The sequence below is a fragment of the Stenella coeruleoalba genome (genome assembly GCF_951394435.1).
Source record: "Stenella coeruleoalba genome assembly, chromosome: 13".
Classification (NCBI taxonomy): domain Eukaryota; kingdom Metazoa; phylum Chordata; class Mammalia; order Artiodactyla; family Delphinidae; genus Stenella; species Stenella coeruleoalba.
In genome coordinates, this window is record NC_137159.1 from 53,977,173 (window position 1) to 54,003,080 (window position 25,908).

Consider the following 25,908-nt stretch of genomic DNA (forward strand, 5'->3'; position numbering starts at 1 on the left):
CAGGTGCTCAGGCCAAAAACCTTGACTATATCCTTGACTCCTAATTTTTTTTACACCCCACATTGAATATGCCAGGAAATGCAGTTAGTTCTACTTTTGAAATATGTCAAAATCCATCTTTTCTCTATCTCCAGTGCTCCCACCATGGTCTAAAATACCATCATCTCTCATCTGAATTATTGTATAGTCTCCTAATTGCTTATAACCCTACAATTTCTGCTCAAGGGAGCAGCCAGAGTGATCCTTCTAAAATGGACATCAAATCGTGAGCCTTCTCTATTTACTACCTTGTAATGGCTCCTCTCTTCACTCAGAGTAAAAGCCAAAGTCTTTACAATGACTTATAAGACCCTGTGCAATCCAGTTACCATTCTGACTTCATCTCCCATTCCTCTCCCCCTTGCTCTCGCAACACTGATCTTATGATTTCTTGAATACGCCAGTCATACACTTCTGCTTTAGGGCCTTTAAATTGGCCACTTACTCTGTGTGAATGCTCTTCTTCCAGATACCCCTATGGCTTGTTCCCTTACCTCCTTCAAGTGTGCTTGAGTGTCTTACCTTCTCAGAGCTGCCTACCCTGACCATTCTACTTAAAACTGCAATCATTCATTTCCACTCCAGTACTCCTGAACCCCCTTAACCTGCTCGTTATTTTTCTATAGCAATTATTACCATTTAATATGCTATATAAATAAACTATTAATTTTTTAAATTCTCTTTCTCCAGTAGAAGCACACTAGGGACAGAGATTTCTAAAATCTGTTTTGTACCATGATGTATTTCCACTGCCTAGAACAGTCCCTGTCACATAATAGCTGCTCGATAAATATATCATTTGAATGAATTGTGTATGGATATACTTAGCAGAGAGACTGGCACACAGAAGGCACTAAAGAAACAGGTCCCTACATTAAGTTGTTCTCTGAATAGAATGTGTAGATTAGGTAGATATGAAGGCCAAAGATGTTTAATAAGATGATAAAAAAATAACAAAATTTTAAAAAGAAAAGATTTCTTTTTTTTAACATGTTTATTAGAGTATAATTGCTATACAATGGTGTGCTAGTTTCTGCTGTATAACAAAGTGAATCAGCTATACGTATACATATATCCCCATATCCCCTCCCTCTTGTGTCTCCCTCCCACCCTCCCTCTCCCACCCCTCTAGGTGGTCACAAAGCACCGAGCTGATCTCCCTGTGCTATGTGGCTGCTTCCCACTAGCTATCTATTTTACATTTGGTAGTGTATATATGTCCATGCCACTCTCTCACTTCTCCTAGCTTACCCTACCCACTCCCCGCGTCCTCAAGTCCATTCACTATGTATGCGTCTTTATTCCTGTCCTGCCCCTAGGTTCTTCAGAACCTTTTCTTTTCTTTTTTTTTAAGATTCCATATATATGTGTTAGCATACAGTATTTGTTTTTCTCTTTCTGACTTACTTCACTCTGTATGACAGACTCTAGGTCCATCCACCTCACTACAAATAACTCAATTTCGTTTCTTTTTTTTTTCGTTTCTTTTTATGGCCGAGTAATATTCCATTGTATATATGTGCCACATCTTCTTTATCCATTCATCTGTCAATGGACACTTAGGTCTTCCATGTCCTGGCTATTGTAAGTAAAGCTGCAATGAACATTGCAGTATATGCATCTTTTTGAATTATGGTTTTCTCAGGATATCTGCTCAGTAGTGGGATTGCTGTGTTGTATGGTAGTTCTATATTGAGTTTTTAAGGAAAAACTCCATACTCTTCTCCATAGTGGCTGTATCAATTTACATTCCCACCAACAGTGCAAGAAGGTTCCCTTTTCTCCACACCCTCTCCAGCATTTATTGTTTGTAGATTTTTTGATGATGGCCATTCTGACTGGTGTGAGGTGATACCTCATTGTAGTTCTGATTTGCATTTCTCTAATAGTTAGTGATGTTGAGCATCCTTTCATGTGTTTGTTGGCAATCTGTATATTTTCTTTGGAGAACTGTCTCTTTAGGTCTTCCACCCATTTTTTGATTGGGTTGTTTGTTTTTTTGATATTGAACTGCATGAGTTGCTTGTATATTTTGGAGATTAATCCTTTCTCAGTTGCTTCGTTTGTAAATATTTTCTCCCATTCTGAGGGTTGTCTTTTCGTTTTGTTTATGGTTTCCTTTTTGGTGCAAAAGCTTTTAAGTTTCATTAGGTCCCATTTGTTTATTTTTGTTTTTAATTCCATTTCTCTAGGAGGTGGGTCAAAAAGGATCTTGCTGTGATTTATGTCATAGAGTGTTCTGCCTATGTTTCCCTCTAAGGGTTTTATAGTGTTTGGCATTACCTTTAGGTCTTTAATACATTTTGAGTTTATTTTTGTGTATGGTGTTAGGGAGTGTTCTAATTTCATTCTTCTACATGTAGCTGTCCAGTTTTCTGAGCACCACTTATTGAAGAGGCTGTCTTTTCTCCACTGTATATTCTTGCCTCCTTTACCAAAGATAAGGTGACCATATGTGTGTGGGTTTATCTCTGGGCTTTCTATTCTGTTCCATTGATCTATATTTCTGTTTTTGTGCCAGTACCATACTGTCTTGATTACTGTAGTTTTGTAGTATAATCTGAAATCACGGAGCCTGATTCCTCCAGCTCCGGTTTTCTTTCTCAAGATTGGTTTGGCTATTCGGGGTCTTTTGTGTTTCTATATAAATTGTGAAATTTTTTGTTCTAGTTCTGTGAAAAATGCCATTGGTAGTTTGATAGGGATTGCACTGAATGTGTAGATTGCTTTGGGTAGTATAGTCATTTTCACAATGTTGATTCTTCCAATCCAAGAACATGGTATATCTCTCCATCTGTTGGTATCATCTTTAATTTCTTTCATCAGTGTCTTAGAGTTTTCTGCATACAGGTCTTTTCTCTCCTTAGGTAGGTTTATTCCTAGGTATTTTATTCTTTTTGTTGCAGTGGTAAATGGGAGTGTTTCCTTAATTTCTCTTTCAGATTTTTCATCATTAGTGTATAGGAATGCAAGAAATTTCTGTGCATTAATTTTGTATCCTGCAACTTTACCAAATTCATTGATTAGCTCTAGTAGTTTTCTGGTAGCCTCTTTAGGATTCTCTATGTATAGTATCATGTCATCTGCAAACAGTGACAGTTTTACTTCTTCTTTTCCGATTTGGATTCCTTTTATTTCTTTTTCTTCTCTGATTGCTGTGGCTAAAACTTCCAAAACTATGTTGAATAACAGTGGTGAAAGTGAGCAACCTTGTCTTGCTCCTGATCTTGGCGGAAATGGTTTCAGTTTTTCACCATTGAGAATGATGTTGGCTGTGGGTTTGTCATATATGGCCTTTATTGTGTTGAGGTAAGTTGCCTCTATGCCTACTTTCTGGAGGGTTTTTATCATAAATTGGTGTTGAATTTTGTCAAAAGCTTTTTCTGCATCTATTGAGACGATCATATGGTTTTTCTCCTTCAGTTTGTTAATATGGTTTATCACATTGATTGATTTGTGTATATTGAAGAATGCTTGCATTCCTGGGATAAACCCCACTTGATCATGGTGTATGATCCTTTTAATGTGCTGTTGGATTCTGTTTGCTAGTATTTTGTTGAGGACTTTTGCATCTATGTTCATCAGTGATATTGGCCTGCAGTTTTCTTTCTTTGTGACATCCTTGTCTGGTTTTGGTATCAGGGTGATGGTGGCCTCGTAGAATGGATTTGGGCATGTTCCTTCCTCTGCTATATTTTGGAAGAGTTTGAGAAGGATAGGTATTAGTTCTTCTCTAAATGTTTGACAAAATTTGCCTGTGAAGCCATCTGGTCCTGGGCTTTTTTTTGTTGGAAGATTTTTAATCACAGTTTCAATTTCAATGCATGTGATTGGTCTGTTTATATTTTCTATTTCTTCCTGGTTCAGTCTCATAAGGTTGTGCTTTTCTAAGAATTTGTCCATTTTTTCCAGGTTGTCCATTTTATTGGCATATAGTTTCTTGTAGTAATCTCTCATGATCCTTTGTATTTCTATAGTTCCAGTTGTTACTTCTCCTTTTTCATTTTTAATTCTATTGATTTGAGTCTTCTCCCTTTCTTGATGAGTCTGGATAATGGTTTATCAATTTTGTTTATCTTCTCAAAGAACCAGCTTTTAGTTTTATTGATCTTTGCTATGGTTTCCTTCATTTATTTCTGATCTGATTTTTATGCTTTCTTTCCTTCTGCTAACTTTGGAGTTTTTTGTTCTTCTTTCTCTAATTGCTTTAAGTGTAAGGTTAGGTTGTTTATTTGAGATTTTTCTTGTTTCTTGAGGTAGGATCGTATTGCCATAAACTTCTCTCTTAGAACTGCTTTTGCTGCATCCCATGTGTTTTGGGTCATCGTGTTTTCATTGCCATTTGTTTCAGGTATTTTTTTAATATCCTCTTTGACTTCTTCATCAATCTCTTGGTTATTCAATAGTGTATTGTTTAGCCTCCATGTGTTTGTATTTTTCACAGTTTTTTCCTGTAATTGATATCTAGTCTCACAGTATTGTAGTCAGAAAAGATACTTGATACGATTTCAATTTTCTTAAATTTACCAAGGCTTGATTTGTGACCCAAGATATGATCTATCCTGAAGAATGTTCCATGAGCACTTGAGAAGAAAGTGTATTCTGTTGTTTTTGGATTGTCCTATAAATATCAATTAAGTCCATCTTGTTTAATGTATCATTTAAAGCTTGTGTTTCCTTATTTATTTTCATTTTGGATGATCTGTCCATTGGTGAAAGTGGGGTGTTAAAGTCCTCTACTATTATTGTGTTACTGTCGATTTCCCATTTTATGACTGTTTACATTTCCCTTATGTATTGCGGTGCTCCTCTTTTGGGTGCGTAAATACTTACAATTGTTATATTTTCTTCTTGGATTGATCCCTTGATCATTATGTAGTGTCCTTCTTTGCCTCTTTTCCTCTTATTTTAAATGTTATTTTGTCTGATATGAGAATTGCTACTCCAGCTTTCTTTTGATTTCCAGTTGCATGAGATATCTTTTTCCATCCCCTTCCTTTCTGTCTGTATGTGTCCCTAGGTCTGAAGTGGGTCTCTTGTAGACAGCATATATATGGGTCTTGTTTTTGTATCCATTCAGCCAGTCTATGTCTTTTGGTTGGAGCATTTAATCCATTTACATTTAAGGTAATTACTGATATGGTCCTATTACCATTTTCTTAATTGTTTTGGGTTTATTATTGTAGGTCTTTTCCTTCTCTTGTGTTTCCTGCCTAGAGAAGTCCCTTTAGCATTTGCTGTAAAGCTGGTTTGGTGGTGCTGAATTCTCTTAGCTTTTGCTTGACTGTAAAGGTTTTAATATCTCCATTGAATCTGAATGGGATCCTTGCTGGGTAGAGTAATCTGGGTTGTAGGTTTTTCCCTTTCATCACTTTACTTATTTATTTTTTATTAATTTATTTTACTTATTTATTTTTGGCTGTGTTGGGTCTTCGTTGCTGTGCGTGGGCTTTATCTAGTTGCAGAGATCGGGGGCTACTCTTCTTTGCAGTGTGTGGCCTTCTCATTGCGGTGGCTCCTCTTTTGTGGAGCACAGGTTCTAGTTGTGTGGGCTTCAGTAGTTGTGACATGTGGGCTCTGTAGTTGTGGCTCGCGGGCTCTAGAGTGCAGACTCAGTAGTTGCGGTGCACGGGCTTAGTTGCTCTGAGCATGTGGGATCTTCCCGGGCCACGGCTTTAACCTGTGTCCCCTGCATTGGCAGGCAGATTCTTAACCACTGTGCCGCCAGGGAAGCCCCTTTTTCATCACTTTAAATATGTCCTGACACTCCCTTCTGGCTTGCAGAGTTTCTGCTGAAAGATCAGCTGTTAACCTTATGGGGATTCCTTTGTATGTTATTTGTTGCTTTTCCCTTGCTGCTTTTAATATTTTTTCTTTGTATTTAATTTTGGATAGTTTGATTAATATGTGTCTTCGTGTGTTTCTCCTTGGATTCATCCTGAATGGGACTCTCTGCACTTCCTGGAATTGATTGACTATTTCCTTTCCCGCATTCGGGAAGTTTTCAACTATAATCTCTTCAAATATTTTCTCAGTCCCTTTCTTTTTCTCTTCTTCTTCCAGGACCCCTATAATTCGAATGTTGGTGTGTTTAATGTTGTCCCAGAGGTCTCTGAGACTTTCCTCAATTCTTTTCATTCTTTTTTCTTTTTCTGCTCTGCGGTAGTTACTTCCACTATTTTATCTTCCAGTTCACTTATTCTTTCTTCTGCCTCAGTTATTCTGCTATTGATTCCTTCTAGAGAATTTTTAATTTCATTTATTGTGTTGTTCATCATTTATTGTGTTGGTTTGCTCTTTAGTTCTTCTAGGTCCTTGTTAAACGTTTCTTGTATTTTCTCCATTCTATTTCCAAGATTTTGGACATCTTTACTATCATTACTCTGAATTCTTTTTCAGGTAGACTGCCTATTTCCTCTTCATTTGTTAGGTCTGGTGGGTTTTTACCTTGCTCCTTCATCTGCTGTGTATTTCTCTGTCTTCCCATTTTGCTTAACTTACTGTGTTTGGGGTCTCCTTTTCACAGCCTGCAGGTTCGTAGTTCCCGTTGTTTTTGGTGTCTGCCCCCAGTGGGTAAGGTTGGTTCAGTGGCTTGTGTAGGCTTCCTGGTGGAGGGGACTGGTGCCTGTGTTCTGGTGGGTGGTGCTGGATCTTGTCTTTCTGGTGGGCAGGACCGCATCTGGTGGTGTGTTTTGGGGTGTCTGTGAACTTATGATTTTAGAAAGCCTCTCTGCTAACGGGTGGGGTTGTGTTCCTGTCTTTCTAGTTGTTTGGCATGGGGTGTCCAGCACTGAAGCTTGCTGATCGTTGAGTGGAGCTGGGTCTTAGAGTTGAGACAGAGATGTCTGGGAGAGCTTTCGCCGATTGATATTATGTGGTTCCAGGAGGTCTCTGGTGGCCCAATGTCCTGAACTCGGCTCTCCCACCTCCGAGGCTCAGGTTTGACACCCATCCAGAGCACCAAGACCCTGACAGCCACACGGAGGTTCTGAATTCAAAGTCCCCATCACCTTCCTAAACCCTCTCCGAGCAATTCTGGAGCTAAGAGACTGTGCCCCAGCATCACGCAACACGCATGCACACAGGCCGAAAAGATTTCTTAGATATGACACAAGATGCATGATGCATAAAAGGACACATTGGTAAACTGGACATCATTAAAATTAAAAATTTCTGCACTTTGAACGATGCTAGGAGGAGAATGCAAAGACAAGCCACAGGCTGGGAGAAAATACCGTATATCTTTGCAAATCATGTATCTGATAGAGAGCTTATATCCAGAACATATAAAGAACTCTGAGTATGTTAATAATAAGAAAATAAGAGATCCAATTTTTTAAAAAATGGGTAAGTCATTTGAATAGATTCATCACCAAAGAAGATACAAGAGTGGCAAATAAGCACGTGAAAAGGTATCCAACATCATTAGTCATTAGGGAAATTCAAATTAAAACCCCAATGAGATACCTCTATACACCTGTTAGAAAGGCTATAATTTAAAAGACTGAGCACATTGAGAGTTGAGGAGAACGTGGAGAAATGGAGCTCTCCGATACCACGGAGGGGAATATAAAATACAACCACTTTCGAAAGCCGTTTGGCAGCTTCCTTTAAAAGTTAAATATATGCCTCTACATGATCTAGCTGTTCCACTCCTAGGTATCTACCCTAGAGAAGTTAAAGTATATGCCCATGCAAAGCGCATATCCATCTACGCAAATGTTCATAACAGCTTTACTTGTAACGCCCCAAACTGGCAACGACCCAAAGTTCATCAATGGGCGAAAGGATAAAAAAATTGAGGTTTAGCCATACAATGGGAGACTACTCAGGAAAAAAAAGGAAAGAACTATTGATACATGCAATAACATAGGTGATGTTAAAATAATTTTACTGACTGAAGGAACACTGAAAAATAAAAGCACATACTGAATGATTTCATTTATTTAAAACTCTAGAAAATATAAACTAATATAGAGTAAGGGAAAGCAAATCAGTGGTTTCCTAGAAAGGGAGGAAACTTCAAGGGTCAGAAAGGAGGGGCTACCCAGGGTCAAGAGGACACTTTGAGGCAGGGGGTGATAGACATGTTTAGCATTTCAATTATGGTGATGGTTTCTAGGGTGTACACAAATTTCAAAACTTATAAAATTATACATACAGTTTATTGGATACCAATTTCACCATAACTAAAAATTAAAAAGAAAATGCTTTCTGAAAGACAGCAGGGTATATACATACATATAACTAGGTCCCTTGCCCCATATGAGCTTTACAATCTAAGGCATAACAATTCATATATAAAGATGTAAAGGATGGTTTGACCAAACACCCAAATCATGTCAACGTCTTACTTGTAATTATATTGACATTAAAGTAAAATGTATGTGTCTCCATTTTATTTCATCATAATGTCAAAATCTTATTTCTGTTCGAAATGCATTACAAAGCAAAGTACCATTCTACAGATAGAAATATAAAACCAAGAGTCATTGTAGGACTCCTCATGCTTTAAATATCTTAATAGCGACAGGCATGTCAAACCTGGTAAGTTTAACAGGTATAGTACAGTAGAAAGAATAATGGGCTTTGCAGCTAGAAAGCTCTGAGTTCAAATCTCAGCTCCACCACTTACAAGCCAGTGAAGCTGAGAGATGCCCTCAAGTATAAAAAAGAGACAGTAATGGTTGCATTGCACAACGATAATGAACTGAATAAGACAGGGTATACAAAAGTGTACTATAGTTGCTCAATAAATATTAGTTTCCCTTCCTTACTCTTGCACTAACTTACGTCTTTTCATTCTGGCTTTGAGGCTGGAGTTTCAACCTGAAATGCAAAGCCAAGTCAATTTCTGATAGGACTCCTACCTTGTGATTCAAAATTCACACTGAAAAAAATTTCTCAGCAGATGACCTTGCTGAGAGCCTGGGATTATCTGATATCATCTTTTTCTTCATCTTTTCTCTTCTAAGTAGGGTCACTCGTCCTGTCAAAGAGAACCACCTCCCAACCTATGGGCAGGATAAAACCATTCCTTCCTCTTGACTTTCAAACTTGAGCATGCATCAGAATCCTCGGAAAGTTTGTTAAAACACAGATTGCTGGGTATTTTTGTTTTTTTTTTTTGCGGTACGCGTGCCTCTCACTGTTATGGCCTCTCCCATTGTGAAGCACAGGCTCTGGACGCGCAGGCTCAGCGGCCACGGCTCACGGCTCATGGGCCCAGCCGCTCCGCGGCATGTGGGATCTTCCCGGACCGGGGCACGAACCTGTGTCCCCTGCATCGGCAGGCAGACTCTCAACCACTGCGCCACCAGGGAAGCCCAGATTGCTGGGTTTTAATCCCAGAGTTTCTGATTTAGTATGTCTGGAGTGAGACAAACTGAGATGCCTGCGAATCTGCATTTCTAACAAATTTCCAAGTGATGCTGATGCTACTGGTCTGGAGGCCCTACTTTTGAGAAGCACTGCTCTAGGTCCTTGCTCCATCAAATACTGGCCCCCATCATACTTATTTCTTCTTTCTCAGCTGTACTGGCATGCCTGCCAACATGCCCAACTCCTCCTGCAACTCTGCTTCCCTCTAGTCCACATTCTATTTCTCTCTTTCCCTTTGCCATCAAATCTTGCAGGAAGAGCCTACTTTCGTTGCTTCACCTGTCCTGGCAATATGACCTTTCTCACAACAGTCACTAGAACTGCTCTGCAATTTGTTTGACCTCCAGCAACATGCAGCAGCTCACACTGCTGATCACCCAATCCTGGACCTGCTTCCACTAAGAAGAAGTATTAGACCACGCCACCCTGAACCAGCCTTCCTGTCTCCAGTCCTTTCTCAGTATCCCTTCCAGGCCCCTATTACGCTGCTCCTGAAACATAGTAATTTCCCAAAATGCTGTCCTTGGCCATCTTCTCTTCTGACTCTAGTTTCCATAGTTCTGCTCTTATCTCTTGAATTGATCTCCACATCTTCTAGCACAACACTTTCCTGAGATTTGAACCTTTATTCTTCACCGCTTGCTAGCTATTGTCACAAAGCAAATACAGGTTTATGTTCTACACCACCTCGAATGCAGCAAGCCCCAAACTGCTGTCTCTTACTACTCTTCTGTATTCTTTAGTTCCCACACACGGTCACTTCTCCAGAATGGGTCCCCTCTTTGTTCACCATTTTCCATTCTTATTCAGGCCTGGACTACCTCTTTCCCTTTCTCTGGAATCACTGAGAAGCCTTTAAAACAAACAAACAAACAAAACCCTTTTTATTGTAAAATAAGACACTGAAGGAGAAAACCAGGTGAAATAAATATATGACTTAACTAAGTATTATTTGGCAAATACCCTTGTTACCACCAGTCAGATCAAGAAACAGAACCTTGCCCGACACCTTAGAAGTCCCTTTACACGATCTGTCCCATTAACCTCCCCCTCTGCCCCAATGCAATGACTTCCTAAATGGTCTGTGGCCTCTAGCCTCTCTCCATTCATCACATTAGATAACTAAATTTGCCTAGACACATCCTTCCTACTTCTATGCCTTTGATTGTGTCCTCCCTGCTTTTTATACCTAGAATGCCCTCTTCAGCTGCTTTTCTTCCCTTGCTTTTCATTTGCTAAACCAAAGCCCAACAGCCACCTCCTTCATAAAGCTTTCTCAGATCCCCCCACCTTTAACTGGCTGCTTGTCTCTTTCTACACATCATGAATCACCCAATGAGAGCAGACTCTTCTTACATCTTGCTGGCGGGGCCAGTGTCTATCTCTCATCTGCCTGCATATCTTGAGCTTCCTAAGGCAGAAACCTCAACTTACTCATCTTTGTAACCCCTAAAGAGCCCATCACAGTGCCTTACATGTATCAGATGCTAAACTACATTTTATTACATTGAAATGAATAACACAAGTTGGACTAGTCATAATCATAGAATCAGGGATATTTGAAATAGAAAATATAATTAGTAAAAAAATTAATCAGTGTCTTCCTTTTGGACTCTGAAATAAGTTTATTTCGGCTAAGTTACAAACAAAAGCATAAAGCCAGAGGATGGGATCAGCTTTAAAGTCAGTTCAGAATCACAGAAATGACCACCTGGAGCAGAAGTTCTCAAACTTTAGTATTAGAATAATTTGTAGAGCTTGTAGCTGAAACAAGAAAAGCAATTTGATCATCTCCATACATGATGAAAAGACATCTGCTAAAGCTCCATATTTATTTATGGTAAAATCTTTTAAAAACAGGAATCAATAAAAAAAAGTCCTTAACAAGATAGAAAATATCATTTCTATTTCAACTCAAAAGCTAATGCATACTTAATGGTGAAACACCAGAGGATTCCCAACAAAGCCAGACTCAAAGATACATATTTAATATCATTCTGGGATTTTTTTTTATCCAATAAAATTATACAAGAGAAGAAAAAAGATACAAGAATCAGAAAGAAGACAAAATTCCCATCATTTGCAGATGATGTGATTGTTTATTTGGAAAACTCAAGAGAATAAGTTGACAAGGTATTAGAAATAATAACTCATTGAGGTGACTAAACATTTGCTATACAAAACCCTATAGCTTTCTTTTTATACATACATACAAATAATAACCAGTTATAAAATATAATGAAAGATCTCATTTATAAAAGAAACAAAAAAAGGTAGTTTCTAAAAATAAACTTAACAAGAGAAATGAAGAAACATTTTAAATGCTAGTGAAACACCTAAAAAAGCTTAAAAAGAAAACTTCCTGCTCTTGAATAGAAGACTCGGAGACATAAGCTGTCAAGTCTTAGTAAATTAATTCATATATATTTTTTTAGTCACAATGAAAATGTCACCATAATACAAATATCAACATGATTTTAGAATATTCTAGGAAGAAAGAATAATGGCAAGAGACTAGTCTTAACAGATATGATAATATATTACAAACTTTAGTAATTTACACAGTTTGATAAGGCCACATGAATAGACAGTCTACTTCTGAAAATCTGCTCTGTAGATACGCTTACTTGCAAATGTACAGTTTATGTACAGATACATTTCACTGCAGCACTGTTTATAATAGCCAAATACTGAAAATAAGTCATGTCCATTATTAAAGTAAAAAATAAATTATCTTTTAGCAATGGATTCTCATATGGCCATTCTCCAAAAAAAGTTTTAAAGATTTCCCTCTTGTCCATTTTAAAGTGAGGAACTCCTTTGAAAATTAAGACATTTTTATTTGATATGTACGTTCTGTGATATAAATTTCTATGATGGAGGGATTTTTCTGTTAAAACTGGAAGGCATTTTCACAGAGGATGCAGTAGTCTGACATGCACACCTGGTTATCAATATAGAACTTGGCCAATTTTTGGTAGTGAGATTTTGACCTTGATAAAAAGTCAGGATCAACATGTCCAAAGAGTGAACACAAATTGTTCTATAAGAAAAGGCCTTAATTTTTAATTTGCTGCAGTTTAAGAGGGCCCCTAAAAATACCATGCCCCCCAAATTTTAAAATCTGGCTCATATAAACACAAAAAGGAGAACTCTAGCACAATATCTAAAACTAGGTAACATTCACCCTGTGGGAGCTGGTTTCTTCAGTGAAGAAACACTAAGTAGTAGGGATATGAGCCCTTCTATAAATGTGTCAAGCAAATAAAAAACGTTAGTAATAGAAAGTACACTTAGGTATTTCATTTTCCCATATCCAAGATAGCAACAGAAGGAAACAGGACTGTGGTATCTCTAGAATCCTCAGCAGTTCTTGAGATTCCGTTACCATGACTCTAGCAAAACTCACTAACAGGTGTATTTTATCAGAAAATTTCTAGAGAGCCCTCAGCTTTCTTATCTCAGTTACCTTCTTCTAACCTTCCTCTTCAACCTGACAAAGGACAGATAAATGCCTACTCACCATGTCAGTGTCTACAGACACTGTATATGCATGCCTGAGAAGAAGCCTGTCCTGAAATGAAAGTCAGCTATCTGATATATCAACTGATGTCTGAATCTCTAGAGCTTGACTTTCTTCTATTAAAAACTGTTTGGTTCCATAAGCCCTGTGGATTCATATCTTATCCTATCTTTCATTTATCATGTCATTTATCATGTCTTTCAAAATGTGCTCCAAATACAAATCTTAAAACCTTTCCTATAACAGGGATAAAGTGTACTAATTGCTTCAGGGAATATAAAACATACTAAGTAGAGTCCTTGCCTTTATGTTCTTGCCTTTACGTCCTTGCCTTTATGTCCTTGCTATTATGTCTCCCTTGCTAGAATGTGGACTCTAAGAAGGCATGGACTTTCTCAGTCTTGTTCATCACTACATCTCTAACAACCCAAAACAGTACTTGGCAGACAGAAGGTGATTGAAATATTTACCAAGAAATGAATGAACCAATGAACATGAAAATAGGCAACACACTTTGAATAATGAGAGAATATGCCATGCTTTCTGGGGGACTACTCTAGGGCCAACAGAAGTTAAAAGAAGGAAAACATTAGGGCAAGCTGCCTCCTGAGAAGGCGGGAGGAAACGGTAATTAAGCCGCCTTAGAAGAAAGGATTTAGATGGATAAGGAAGAGGGAAACAAGACTGGCAAAGACCAGAGATGGGGAGGACCAAATGTGTTGCAGAAGAGTGAAGAGGCTTGGGTGACCCAAGGAGAGGGTGTATGTGGGGAACAGTAGCTACACTGAATGAAGAGAGTGAGGAAAGTGAGGGCAGACTGCAGAAGGCCTGAATAAGTCAGGAATTTTATCCCCCTTGGTTGGGATTTACATTCTTAAATCTTTTTTTTTTTTTTGCAGTACACGCGCCTCTCACTGTTGTGGCCTCTCCCATTGCGGAGCACAGGCTCCGGACGCGCAGGCTCAGCGGCCATGGCTCACGGGCCCAGCCGCTCCGCAGCATGTGGGATCTTCCCGGACTGGGGCACGAACCTGTGTCCCTTGCATCGGCAAGCAGACTCTCAACCACTGCGCCACCAGGGAAGCCCTTAAATCATTTTTCACATCCCCAATTTAATGTTTAAAGGAAAATGAGCCTCCAAGAAGACATAAATCTTAAAAAGCAGTAGGGCAATGGAGCCAATAGCCAATCCTGGGGGCCCACATAAAGGTAAAATTTGGGTTATAAAAGAGTCTTAAAAGTTGTTATGAGTTCCACAGTTTATTAAAATTAATGGTTTATCAAAGAATAATAAAAAAAGTCACAGGCCTAAATTCACTAGAATTTTCACACAAAGATACTCTTTTCTTAAGTAGAAACTTACTTTTAATATCATAGCAGGGTATATTTAATCGATTTTTAAAAATATTGTAACTGTTAACTACTATTAACCAGAGAATGACGCCATTCACTAATTCTGGAATACCTAGAAATATGCAGACATCAAAAGCTCTGAATGGTTCTTTATTAGACAGTCACAGTTTTGAAGACAGCTTCAGATAAACCTAACAATTGAGAAGCTGTAAATATCCTTGTTCTTCCACCAAACTCTAGCTATATTTAGTAGCATGATTTTCTTTGTTCAAGAGTTTTTGCTATCACTCTGTATTTATGTTCTCGAAGGCAGAATACCTTGGGTATATTAGTTAAGTTGATAGGTGGCTGCATGGATGGACCAACGAATGAACCATCAAATGACTGTATTTAGATCTGTGAGAGGTAACGGCTACATCCTTCATATATGTGCATCCTAGATCTTTCTTAGCCAGGGCTAAAGCTTCCAGGCGTTTGCAAACACGTCTTTCATATTTAGCAACAATCACACTTATATTAAAATGGAACAGAGGGAATAAGCGGGTTTGGAAGGGAAGAGCATCATTCCAGGCAAGGCGGCTGGTGGTTATGAGAGCAGGAATGGATTTACTGTCAAGCTAATGAAGCCTAATCATTGGGGCCCCCTCCCTCTCACAGGCCCCTTCCCGGGCCCACAAGCAGCCCCAGTGATGGGTTCACGTGGTTGTAAGCTTCTGTAAAATCTGTCAAAGTAAAAGGTATAATCGAACTCATGCTCCTAAAGAGGGCCCTCAAAATAAGTTTCAGGCCACTCACCAACTGGGTCTGCCCTGAAGGAAGAGGCTGGTAGCAGGATGAATGCTGCTTCCTGAGAACACTGGCAGAGCAGGGGGAACAGGAGCTTGGGACGCCAGTCAAATTTCTGGGGGCCTTCTCTCTCTCTCTCTTTTTTTTTTTTAAAAAACACCATTTCCGAGGTTCACAGTTCTCATACCACGATTTTCCTTTCTGCCTTTACATCTTTGCAAATGAAGTCACAGAAGACATTCAGCTGTTACAAACTTCATGTCAAGCTTTGAAGTGCTTTTTAATAGCAGAAATATTTGGCTCACGTGTGGGCTTTGTAGCTATGGTAAATACCTCTTAGTTATCTGTCGCTACTGTTATTCCACACCTCCAATTTGGAGGAGAAATTCTGCATATGCATTGAGGCACTAAAAAAGAATATTGAACTATATCTCAGCTCTTTTGTGAACGGTTTCCTTTTATTTCTTCTCACATGGAGCTAATGCTTTCATCATATTGTACTGGTTATGGGTGGGAAAGCAGTGGATAGAAGGGGAACGCTGATTATTACATCATTGGTTGGCAGTTTCCTCTTAGCTTCTTGAAGGTTAAGTGGTCAAGTAGCTCCTTAATATGAGATCAAGGCATTTCAAGGACTGACTCATCCACCTGTTTCCTGGCAACGTGCTTTCGTAGACTTTGGACGAAATGCTTACGGTGGTTAAAAAAGAAACTGACCACAATTAATATGAAATAAAGACGGGAAAAAAAACCCTCATCTTGGAAGTTTCTGTACGACTACTGACATACAGACTATATGTCCAGGTACATCTCAGAACAATATATTAGAAATAGCATTTTTGAGAACAATAAATAGAAACAAAGGCATTTTGGATCTACCCTGTGTTGAACAATGACATTTTGCTTCTTTATGTAACTTCATTATTTTATGAAGGGATGATAGAAAATACTACTGCACTCCATAAGTTAAACACCTGACATGTTTATTCCTCAAAATGCAACATTTTAGAATTCTAGATGTTTATTAATTAGTGATTATTAACACCCAGTAAACAACATTATGTCTTGTAAAAACACAATCTCTCTTCACAGCATGATGCTGAAATCTATTATTCCCTGATTCCATATGCTGAAATACACTCAGATGGTCACAAATGACCTTAAGCATTAAATAAATGTAAATGAGGACAACATAGAAAATGTGTTTTTGATTGATAACTAAAAGACCAGGTTGAAAATCACATCCAAAAATGAAGTCTTCCACAGAAGGCTATGGCAGTCCGCACTGTGGAATAAAAGCTGTCCTAAGAATGAAGAATACCCAGGTAGGAGATTGCTCTTTCTCTGGACCTACTGGAGGTTTTCTGCGAAACAGAACTGGTTTATTCGTTTATTTGAGAAACACAGAGCATACTGCCCCCTGTGCCATCAGCCTACTGTGAACATTCTAATGCAGGATTCAAAAATTCGTACATGGACACATTATATTCACCAGTTAATATAAGAAAAAAGAAGTTATCACTACTCCATATCCTCATCCCAGTATGTTTTCCACTTTAGTTTTTAAGCATTGTTGCTATTCATCCACCTTTGTTCCCCTGCAAGCTGAGCAGTTTGGGGTGGGAAAGCATCCTCAAACATAGAGAAAACTCAAAATGTCAAAGGATGACAGATTAACAGTAATTAAAGAATTAATTAAAACTTAGATTGTTCTTCCAATAATGTCTGTGGTTAAACACATAAAGGAAAAATACACAGATACAGATATTTCTTGTGAAAACTACTAAATGATTACTTATTCCTCTAGGTCCATACCAACGGGGCAAAATTAAAATGTAGCATCACAGGAAACACCATTGTTTTGGTTGAGGGTAAGCAATTCTCCTACTTTGGATAAGAAGGAACAGAATCTAAAAGGGAATGAATACCTAGACTATTTTAAAACCATGAAACAGAACAGGGTTTCTCAATCTTGGTTCCATTGACATTTTGAGCCAGAGAGTTCTTCGCTGGGGGGAGGGGTGTGGGGATGTCTTGCACAGGCCTAGCGGCATCCCTGGCCTCTATCCACTAGATGCCAGTAGCAACCACCTTGCCCCACTTATAACAATAGAAGAGTCTCCTGGGGCAAAATTGCCCCCCTCCACCAGGTTGAGAACCAGTGAAATAGAGCCATTCACAAGAAGGTCCCAGGCTGGGCTTCTCCCAACCTCATACTGCACCCTCTCAATCCTTAAGTCATTCCCTATCCAGTGTTTAACATAGTTATCTTCAGTTTTTCCTCATCTATTAATTGTAGGTAATGAAAACGCCTGCCTGCTTCATTACAGGTTCTTGTAAGCATTAAATAAGATACTTTTAAAGTGCTTAAAACAGTGCCTGACCCACAGTAAATGTTTAATAAATATTAGCTATTGTTAGTTTTAATAATCATCCATAGTACTGAGAAAAGCAGTTTCAACCAGAGTGTTTTAATGCAAAAAGGTATCTTACCAGCTTGATACGTTCCCAGTCTTAAACACACCAGCCGTCTGATTCCTTGTGATGATGTCTCTCACGTCTATAGGCCACAGTTAAGAAAGCTTCTGCAGTGATTGTCAACTGACTCCCTGCCAGAAAGAGGCCCACAAACACTACGATATTCTTATTGTACGCGGGATCAGCATGGTGAGAAGAGCTGTAGCGTGTGAGGCAGGAGGAGAGGGTGTAGCCCTGGCTCTGCCACCACATGTTGAATTACTTGTCACAGGCAAGCTCTTTTCATTCCCTGGACTGTAGTTTTATCACCTGTGAAATATACATTTCAGGGAGCACATTGTCAAGGCCCAGGGTGATAAGCACTGGTCAGGGAAGATGACTGTGCCACAGGTGCCAGGCCCCACTTGCTTAAAAGAGCTAGAAGCCCCAAGGTCAGCCTCTTTCCGTCAGCGGGGAGGGCAATGGCAGTCTTCTGAGACTCTCCAAGTTGAAGTATTTTCAGTCTCCGAAATGCCAGTGGGGAGAGTGAGGATGAGCTGCAGGGAAAGACTTGGGGGGAAGTGAGAAGGGAAGGATGGAGAAAGGCTGCAGAATCTCTGAGGGAAAACTAATTACTGAAGAAGAAAATTCTTCTGAAGTGAAAGGCCCCTTGAAGAATTGTCTTTACAGACTTACAGTCTGGCCTTTGGCCATCGGCTGACATGTAAGGACTTGTACAAAAAGAGCCATATTTATTGAAGCCATGTTTTGAGGAGCTGGTCCATCAGAGCACAGAGCGCCATCTTCATGAGGACCCATGGGAGAAATCATGTCAGGTTTCAACACTGGGAAAAACTGGACTTCAGATCAACTAGTTTTGCTTCAGCTTCTGGACACTATAAATCTTAGAACTGCTCCTGTTTCTCTTTTTGCTCTGGTCCTTGTGCAACTCAGAGCCAAATGGATGATCTCAGCTGAACAACTACAAGTGCTCTATGGCGCATCTTTCCTCTACCGGTCCTATTCCTGCCTTCGTGATGTTTTCCTGGCTTTCTACTGTCCAACTGCCCTCGCTTTCTCCTTTATTTTATATGGTATATTCTGTGTGTCACTGTAAGAAGCCTTAAAAATCCCTCTTTTGGAATAAAGCAAGGTTTAAATAAACAAGAAATAAAATAATTCCAGTGAAGGTTGCAAGCTGAACTAAATTGGGCCCATGGGGAGGACACCAAGCAGACAAGCGATGTTCCCCTATTGCTCAGAAAAACAGATTTCCTGAATGCTCAAAGCAAGCACTGGCCAAGATCTCCCTGTAAGAACAGAGCCACAGGACATTTTAACCTAAATCTCTGCTTGAAACACCCGGCACACCCATTTCTTCTCTGAGTGAATAAGCAGGTACTGTGATAGCTTTCTTCCCCCAGGAGTGGGTAGGAAAAATCAATTAGGTCTCCTAATGAAGGGCTTTGTTGAGGTTTACAAAAGTGCTATAATGCAGACTTTTTTTTTTTTCTGGGTGAACTTTCCTGTATGCAAATTAAATACTGTTAAATTACATTCATTAAAAAAATAAAAGAGACTAATTTGCCTACTTGTTTTGATTAACTAAAATGACACATCGGCCTACAGTTTTGTCTATTTCAGGAAGAAAGTATTTCAGGAAAGTCTTCTAAATGAAATGTCTTGTAGAAAAAGGACAGCTGACGTCTTTATTCTGAGAACAAAATTAGTAAAGAGTCAGCTGACAACTGGTTTTGATTAAGTTCCCCCACACTATGGCCACACCCTTCTCAGCGTTTCCATGACATCCAAACCACATGCCATAATGTGCTAGGTACACCTGTAGCGTCGTATGAGTACATGACTAATTTGTCAAGCCAAACATATTATTTTGTTAGTGGAGGTAATACGTTTTATAAAATAGTCACAGGGAAGTTAAATTATATAACTCAGAAAACCTATTAATAATTTTTAGTAAACATCTTAACACTATATACTTTTATACAATTTATAAAACTGTGAGTCCAAGTGATCAGGCTGAAGCAAGAATATGTATTTATATTCTAGAAGCAATTTTATTTTAATGAAAAAATTCACAGCAGTACTTAGGCTGCTTTATTTTTAGAACTGGGAAGGAAATATAGTTTGTGGTTTAGGAAGTGTTTTTTATATGAAAACAAGTACCTAGAGAAAAAATGGCCACAGTATATTAAAATATTGCCTTAAGAGATATATTTTGATATTCTGCTCCCCGCCCTTTACTTTAGGTCAGATTCTGAGGTGGTTCCTCTGGCTGGCGCTGTGTCCAATAATAGATTTTCTCATTCTTCTGTGTCACTTCGGGGTAATAAAGGGAATTCAATCAAATCGAGCCAGTCTGTCCAGGATAGTGTTCAACAGCATGTACCAAATCCTATTCTCTGAAGGCACCCACCTTCTGGAAGACTCCAGTGGGAGATGCTGGGTGCAAAGAAAGCCTTAATGTGATTTCTGATTAAACAGATACAGAGCAATCACCTTTAGTCTCCTAGTCTGGGCACCTGGACTTCTGAGCTCTAGGATATACGCTTGTGGCTAAAAGAAATCAGGATTCTATAACTAGATTTTCTCTTCAAACAAAGCATGGTTCAAGAGCGGGGGTCCATCTTAATTTTGTTTCAGTTGATTTTTATCCTTACTATATATATATATATATGTTTGTATAATAATAGTTATTTGAACAAATTATATATGTTATATACATAAATATAATTAAGCTAATTATATATAAATCTTGTTTAAAATATTAGCCTCCTCCTGCAATTAGTGATTATTATATTTATCAGTAGCTGCATATATTCAATACATTTTTGAGAGTTGGCATTGTTCTTTAAGCAAGAAAGTATTTTTAAAATAATAACATTGTGATTCACAAAGCATTACTTTCTTGGTTTATGCTACCTTTAGTTTCATTGCACCTCACTGATGTGGCAATATTTGTTAATTTAAATGCTGGGAAATATTCTTAAATGTGCTTATTACGCATATGAATTGCGAGTACGATGTAGAGGCGTTTTGCACTCTGTTAGCAATGTCAACTGTACATTTATGGATGAGAAGCCTTTTCCTCCAGTGCAAGATGATACTCACCAAATCATTCCAGTTTTTGGTGAAGAGATGGTTTAATGGGGGTGGCAGGGAAGCTATGAAGTCACGTGAACCTGACTTCTAGCACTGGTTCTGATACTTGGTGACTGTGTGAATTTGGGTAAATTAACTTCTCTGAGCTGCACCTCAAGAATAGGAAAGATGTAGCTATTTTATAGACTTATGGAGTAGCACATAGTAGGCGCCTAACACATAGTAGGTGCCTAAATCACGTCAATTCATTATCTTTTTCAGTAATTCAGGCAAAAGCTTTGGAGGGATGAGAGGCTGGTGATGGTAACTAAAGTGAGGTTTGGCAGTTAAGCTTTATTTCCTTTCCCTGTTGCTCAAAACTATTATGTGAACACTTTTATTGTAGAATTTAAATGACGGGAAGGAATCAAAGAACTTCTGCCCTGTAGATTTTCAGTGTTTTTCACGTGTATAAATGTGCTCTGTATAGGTATAGTCTGTGTCCTCCAAGAACAGGAACTTGGTCTGTCTTGTTCGCTGCTATATCTTTCGCACTTGAAATGGCATGCAGTTAATAGTGGTTTAATTCCTTTTAATTAATTAATTAGCTTAATTTATTAGCTAACTTAAATTTAATTTCCAAAGCTATTTGTTGAACTCCTACCCAATATGAGGCACACAGAGTCCATTTTGGATCTATCTAGTAAATAGTAGAACAGCTGACACTGACATTGGAGGAAGGGGCCTGGACCCAGGATGATGGCCTGGCATTCCCAAGGTCTCAACCATCCACAGGCTGCACAGTCACATGAAGCTTCATTTATTAATTATTCAAGTCAGGGATGTTGTTAAATAAAATAATGTTAAGCCAGGGGTATCTTCTTTAAAATTCACAGGAGATTTACCAATTTTTGGAGAATCCTAAGCTCAAGATCATGACCCAGATGGTGCATATTGTGGGGATAAGATGCTTGGGTCAGAGTCATGAGGCTGGGTCACCAAGCATCACCATATTCTGCAGATACCCTGCTTGGTGTTTACTAAGGACGGGTCAGGGCAGGGTACTTGTGTTAGGTGAATTAGTGAGTGTTCCAGAAAGGGCTGCTCACCTTAGGTGTTGTACTTTTATTCATTATGATTTGGAAGAGGCTTGGCATCAGTAATAACTCAGTATACCATTTCTTTCCCCTATTCTTATGTCACTGTCAACACCAGCTCCAGACTTTATTGAGTAATTATTATCTGGGGGCACTTGGAGATTTCTTTCTTCATTACACTAAAAAGGCTGTGCCGAAGAAGAGGGAACACAGTTCACACTATTTTAGGATAAATTCGAGAACTGGATGAACCAAATGATCCCATTTCTGATTTATCCTTTGTTCCCTTTGGGTACAGATAAAACAGCATCTGAAGGGCTCTCAGCTAGGGGGCTCTGGGTTAGACCCAGCAGTGCAGTTTAAAGGCCGAGGAAAACCTCGGGGACATATACCCATGAGTCTGAGAAAATATTTAACAACATTCCCTTATACCTCGAGTCTTACTCTCTTTTTAGATATCTCTGTTTAATAAATCTCAAATCCACATCTAGCATTCTAGGTTCAAGGTAGAGAGCTCTAGAAGACATAGCCAAATCCGTCTGATACATTTTATGGAGACAATAAATAACCTTACAACTGGTTGATATGCTTCTATGATATAAAGATTCAGAATGCCTCCATTCATTACCTCATATATTTTAAAAATAGAAATAACAGAAGATAAACAGGAAATATCAGAAAATGCTATTTTTAAAGGTAAAAATCACAATCTTAGAAGCTTAAGCGACTAGGAAGTAAGACTCAGTTGGATTCACTCAATTCAGATGCCTAGAACAACAAAAATAATTTTTTAAATGATGAGAATACTATACAGGCCAATACTCAGATGTGATGTGTGATTGCCAGGTCGATTTTCAATTACATTTCACTGATGTATTCATTTGTTTCTTAATGTGCTCATCTTGCCCATTAAGAATAATTAGCAGCTTTGCTTAGAGATTTTCTGGCTTCTGGCAATGTTTCTCCCTCTTTTTTGTTGACATCCACTTTTACTTTTTAGAAAGTAATTTTTGGATAATATCCTACAACTGCTATATAATTTAGGCTTCCTAAAATTTTAAAGGAAAGATGTAAACAGTAATTTTTAAATGAATTTGTTTCAATCTATATGCATCAACAGTATGTGATTCAGTGAATCTGTTATTTTACAGAAAGTGGGCACACAAATAGAAAAAAAAATATTTCATTCATATTAACCTCACTTGGTAAAACAGCTTACAACGAATGCCAGTTATAAGCTCTGGTAGCAAATCAAGAATAACATTAGTATCAAAAGCAGGAAAAACACGTTGCCAATTTTTAAGGCTTTATGCATGCTTTTTTCTCTTAATTAAAAAAAATTAGATCTAGTTACAACAGAAAAAGGCACACAAACATAGAACAACTGCATGATAAAAACTAAACCCTGTCAAGAAAGTCCTAAGAGATGAAATAAAACACACTAACAGTTTTGGTCTGCATCCTGAAAGGACCTACTTTATCTACATTGTAAAGTTCTTCCCCTCCTGCCCTTTGGCACCCTGCTATATTAAACCCATTGTAAAACCCAGCACAATAAAGCACTCTCAGGGCTGAGCTTCTGAGGACCAAATGTTAAAAATCCATTTTCTTGGGAGGGGGCTGTACCAATCATTTCTTTGAAAGGCCAGCGGAGTGAGTACAGAATCTGAGATTTCCTCTCTGATTTCAAGAGCTGGCATGGCATCTTTGCTGTTTAAAGCAAAGGTGCATTAATTAATGACTAGCATTGCTTCCCTTCTTTGGAAGCTCTGTAGTTTAGCTCAACAATAATTTTAGTACAATTAAATTTACATACTGACCACAGATGCTTCCCATAGTTTGATAAAAGTTCTAATTGGTTTCTGATGCTATTAAATAAGACACCTGCTGCCTTGAGAAAGACCTCAGGTTGCTGGGCCCAATCTGAAAGTTTCCGTGGTTAAAATGACCTTCTTTTTCCCAATAATCCTGCTTTTTTTTTTCCCCCAAAAAAACATCGCTGGGGCTGAGCCAGCATACCTGACTTCCTGTTGCTCTCTGTGTTCCCTGACATGTGGAGGAGGAGCAGAGTGAAATGATACAGTGCATGGAAGAACTCAGAATAAAGCAGAGTGAATGAAACAATATCGCTCATCTTCAGGAATATTTTGAGAAACTTGCGACAGTCTGAAGATCATGATTAAAATCCTGCATTTTAAAAAAGGAAGCACCTTTTGTGATCTCTTTCCCCTGTGTGAAAGGCCAAGATTGTGATTGGCTGTTTTTCCTTCCTGATTTTTTTTTTTTTTTTAAGTGTGTCAGGCAATTAGCTGGGTGGGGCTCTGTAGAGCACACAAGTGCCGCTGAACAATATTAGCTACTGTGCTTCTGGCACCTCCTTTCTCCTGTCTGAGCAGCCTGATACAGCTACTGCAAATTTTATTTTAAAAAAATTATATAGCAGAGGTAGAAGAAGAAAATCGAAAATAGGCTCTAGCAGGATGCTTACCTCTTACAAAAATCAAAACTGCTTTGGCATTTTAGGGGCCTAAAATCCAAATAAGTAGATTGCCTCTTTCATAATGTAAATGGAAGGCACACCAAAAAATCCAAAGCAAATATATCCTCCACTTTTCCTCTCAATTTCTAACGGCTGTTAACTGCTCCTGAACAAATCAGCTCGATTGCTAAAGTAGCCACAAATTATGCTTGCTTTCTTAAAGTACAGTTCAATTTTCATGAACTCTGTGTACATATTAGTAAAGCATAATCTAATATAATGGGGTTTGAACTGTAATAGCATAGCAGAACAAAAGAGATAGCATTTATAATCCTAAATAAAAGGAAATAATGAAAAACTGATAGCCGTTTCCAGTGAGGAGATATAGGGAACTCCTCGGGAATTAGAGTAGGTATAATATTGCATGGTCTGCACATACAACATCAAACGGAAGAAAGGTAATAATGAACATGAAGCTGGAAGTTAATTTTTACAAGCAATATCCAATATAATAAATGTTAATTCATTTATTTTATCCCGGCAAATTTCAATGGAAATAAAAGGACAAGAGTGCTTGAAAATTATTATGAAACAAACGTCCTTATTGCTTTGAGTGGTCCACAAATCATAAGCTCCTTTAATGAGAAGTGACTATAAAAATCCATTGAAATTAAAAAAAACAAACCACTTAGTCGTATCCAATGAATTCCATATATTTCTACTTTTTCTTAATTACTTATCATGTGTGTGTGGGGAACTCTCTTTTAATACCCCATGCTGTCTTTCTTTATATCAATTGTTACTCAGCCGGGAAAAAGGAATGAGCACAACAAACCCGTTTTCTATCTGAATAAGGATACTTCTGATGGCCTTTTCATTCCCATCAGTTAACAGAACTTCTTTGACATCTGCAGAAATAGCAACCTGAAAAAAGAAGGGAGCACAGCAAACAATGAGCAAATATGCTTGTCTGTGTGGAAGTGAAGACAGGAGTGACAAGCCTTCAGTATCATGCTTCCTCACCTATTTCTCTGTAACAATCTTCAATCTTTTTTCATTTTATGTCTGCATTATTTTAATCATTCAATCAAATCAGTCAATACTTTTATCATTCCATTTGCGGGAGCCTCTATCTTGCTATCATTCTGTTCGGTAATTGCATTGTGACAGCGGATGATGGTATTCTGAGAGGCTTTCATTTGTGGGCTTCTGTTTATCTAGTAGAGCCATCATACAAGGCTGTCACTCTGCCTTTCAGCTTGCTTCTGTCTGACTGCCTGATGCCCTTCATATAACTTTGCATTGCAGGCAGATGGCTTTGTGAGGGTAATTTTTTTGTGAGCTTTGACATGCTCGCACATTGGGCTGTAACCCTGACACATTGTGTAAGAGCGACAGGTTTGTCAAATGCCAATCAGTGTAACAATATGCTTTTATTTGTAGAGACATAAAAACTTGTCTAATGCACTGTGCTGCTACATAATATCTCCTGAATACATGACTCAGAACCCAGAGAATGGGGAACGACGTTCCTGAATGGCCAATCTAATTCAAAAGAATCTAATTACTGAGCGCTCTGGATCATGTTTGTTGGTGTAATAATGCAGGCAAAACATTAGCAGCTATATCATGGTGCTCCAACTGTGATTCGCCGGGCTATTCCTGTATCTTAGCAAATGGGACTATAATCTGAA

The 25,908-nt window shown here is 38.5% G+C and overlaps 1 protein-coding gene across 3 annotated transcripts in view; it reads right to left on the reverse strand.

Moving 5' to 3' along the window:
* CAMKMT (calmodulin-lysine N-methyltransferase) overlaps positions 1–25,908 on the reverse strand; it is a 407,610-nt gene that overhangs the window by 37,027 nt on the left and 344,675 nt on the right. For all 3 annotated transcript variants that reach the window (XR_013831098.1, XM_079941097.1, XM_079941096.1), the window contains exons 6-7: positions 25,075–25,138; positions 17,576–17,642 (exon numbers count right to left, since the gene is read on the reverse strand). Coding sequence is in view for 2 of the 3 variants with exons in the window: in XM_079941097.1 (XP_079797223.1) it covers positions 17,576–17,642; positions 25,075–25,138 (131 nt within the window). In the remaining variant the exon portion in view is untranslated. The remainder of the gene's footprint in view (positions 1–17,575; positions 17,643–25,074; positions 25,139–25,908) is intronic.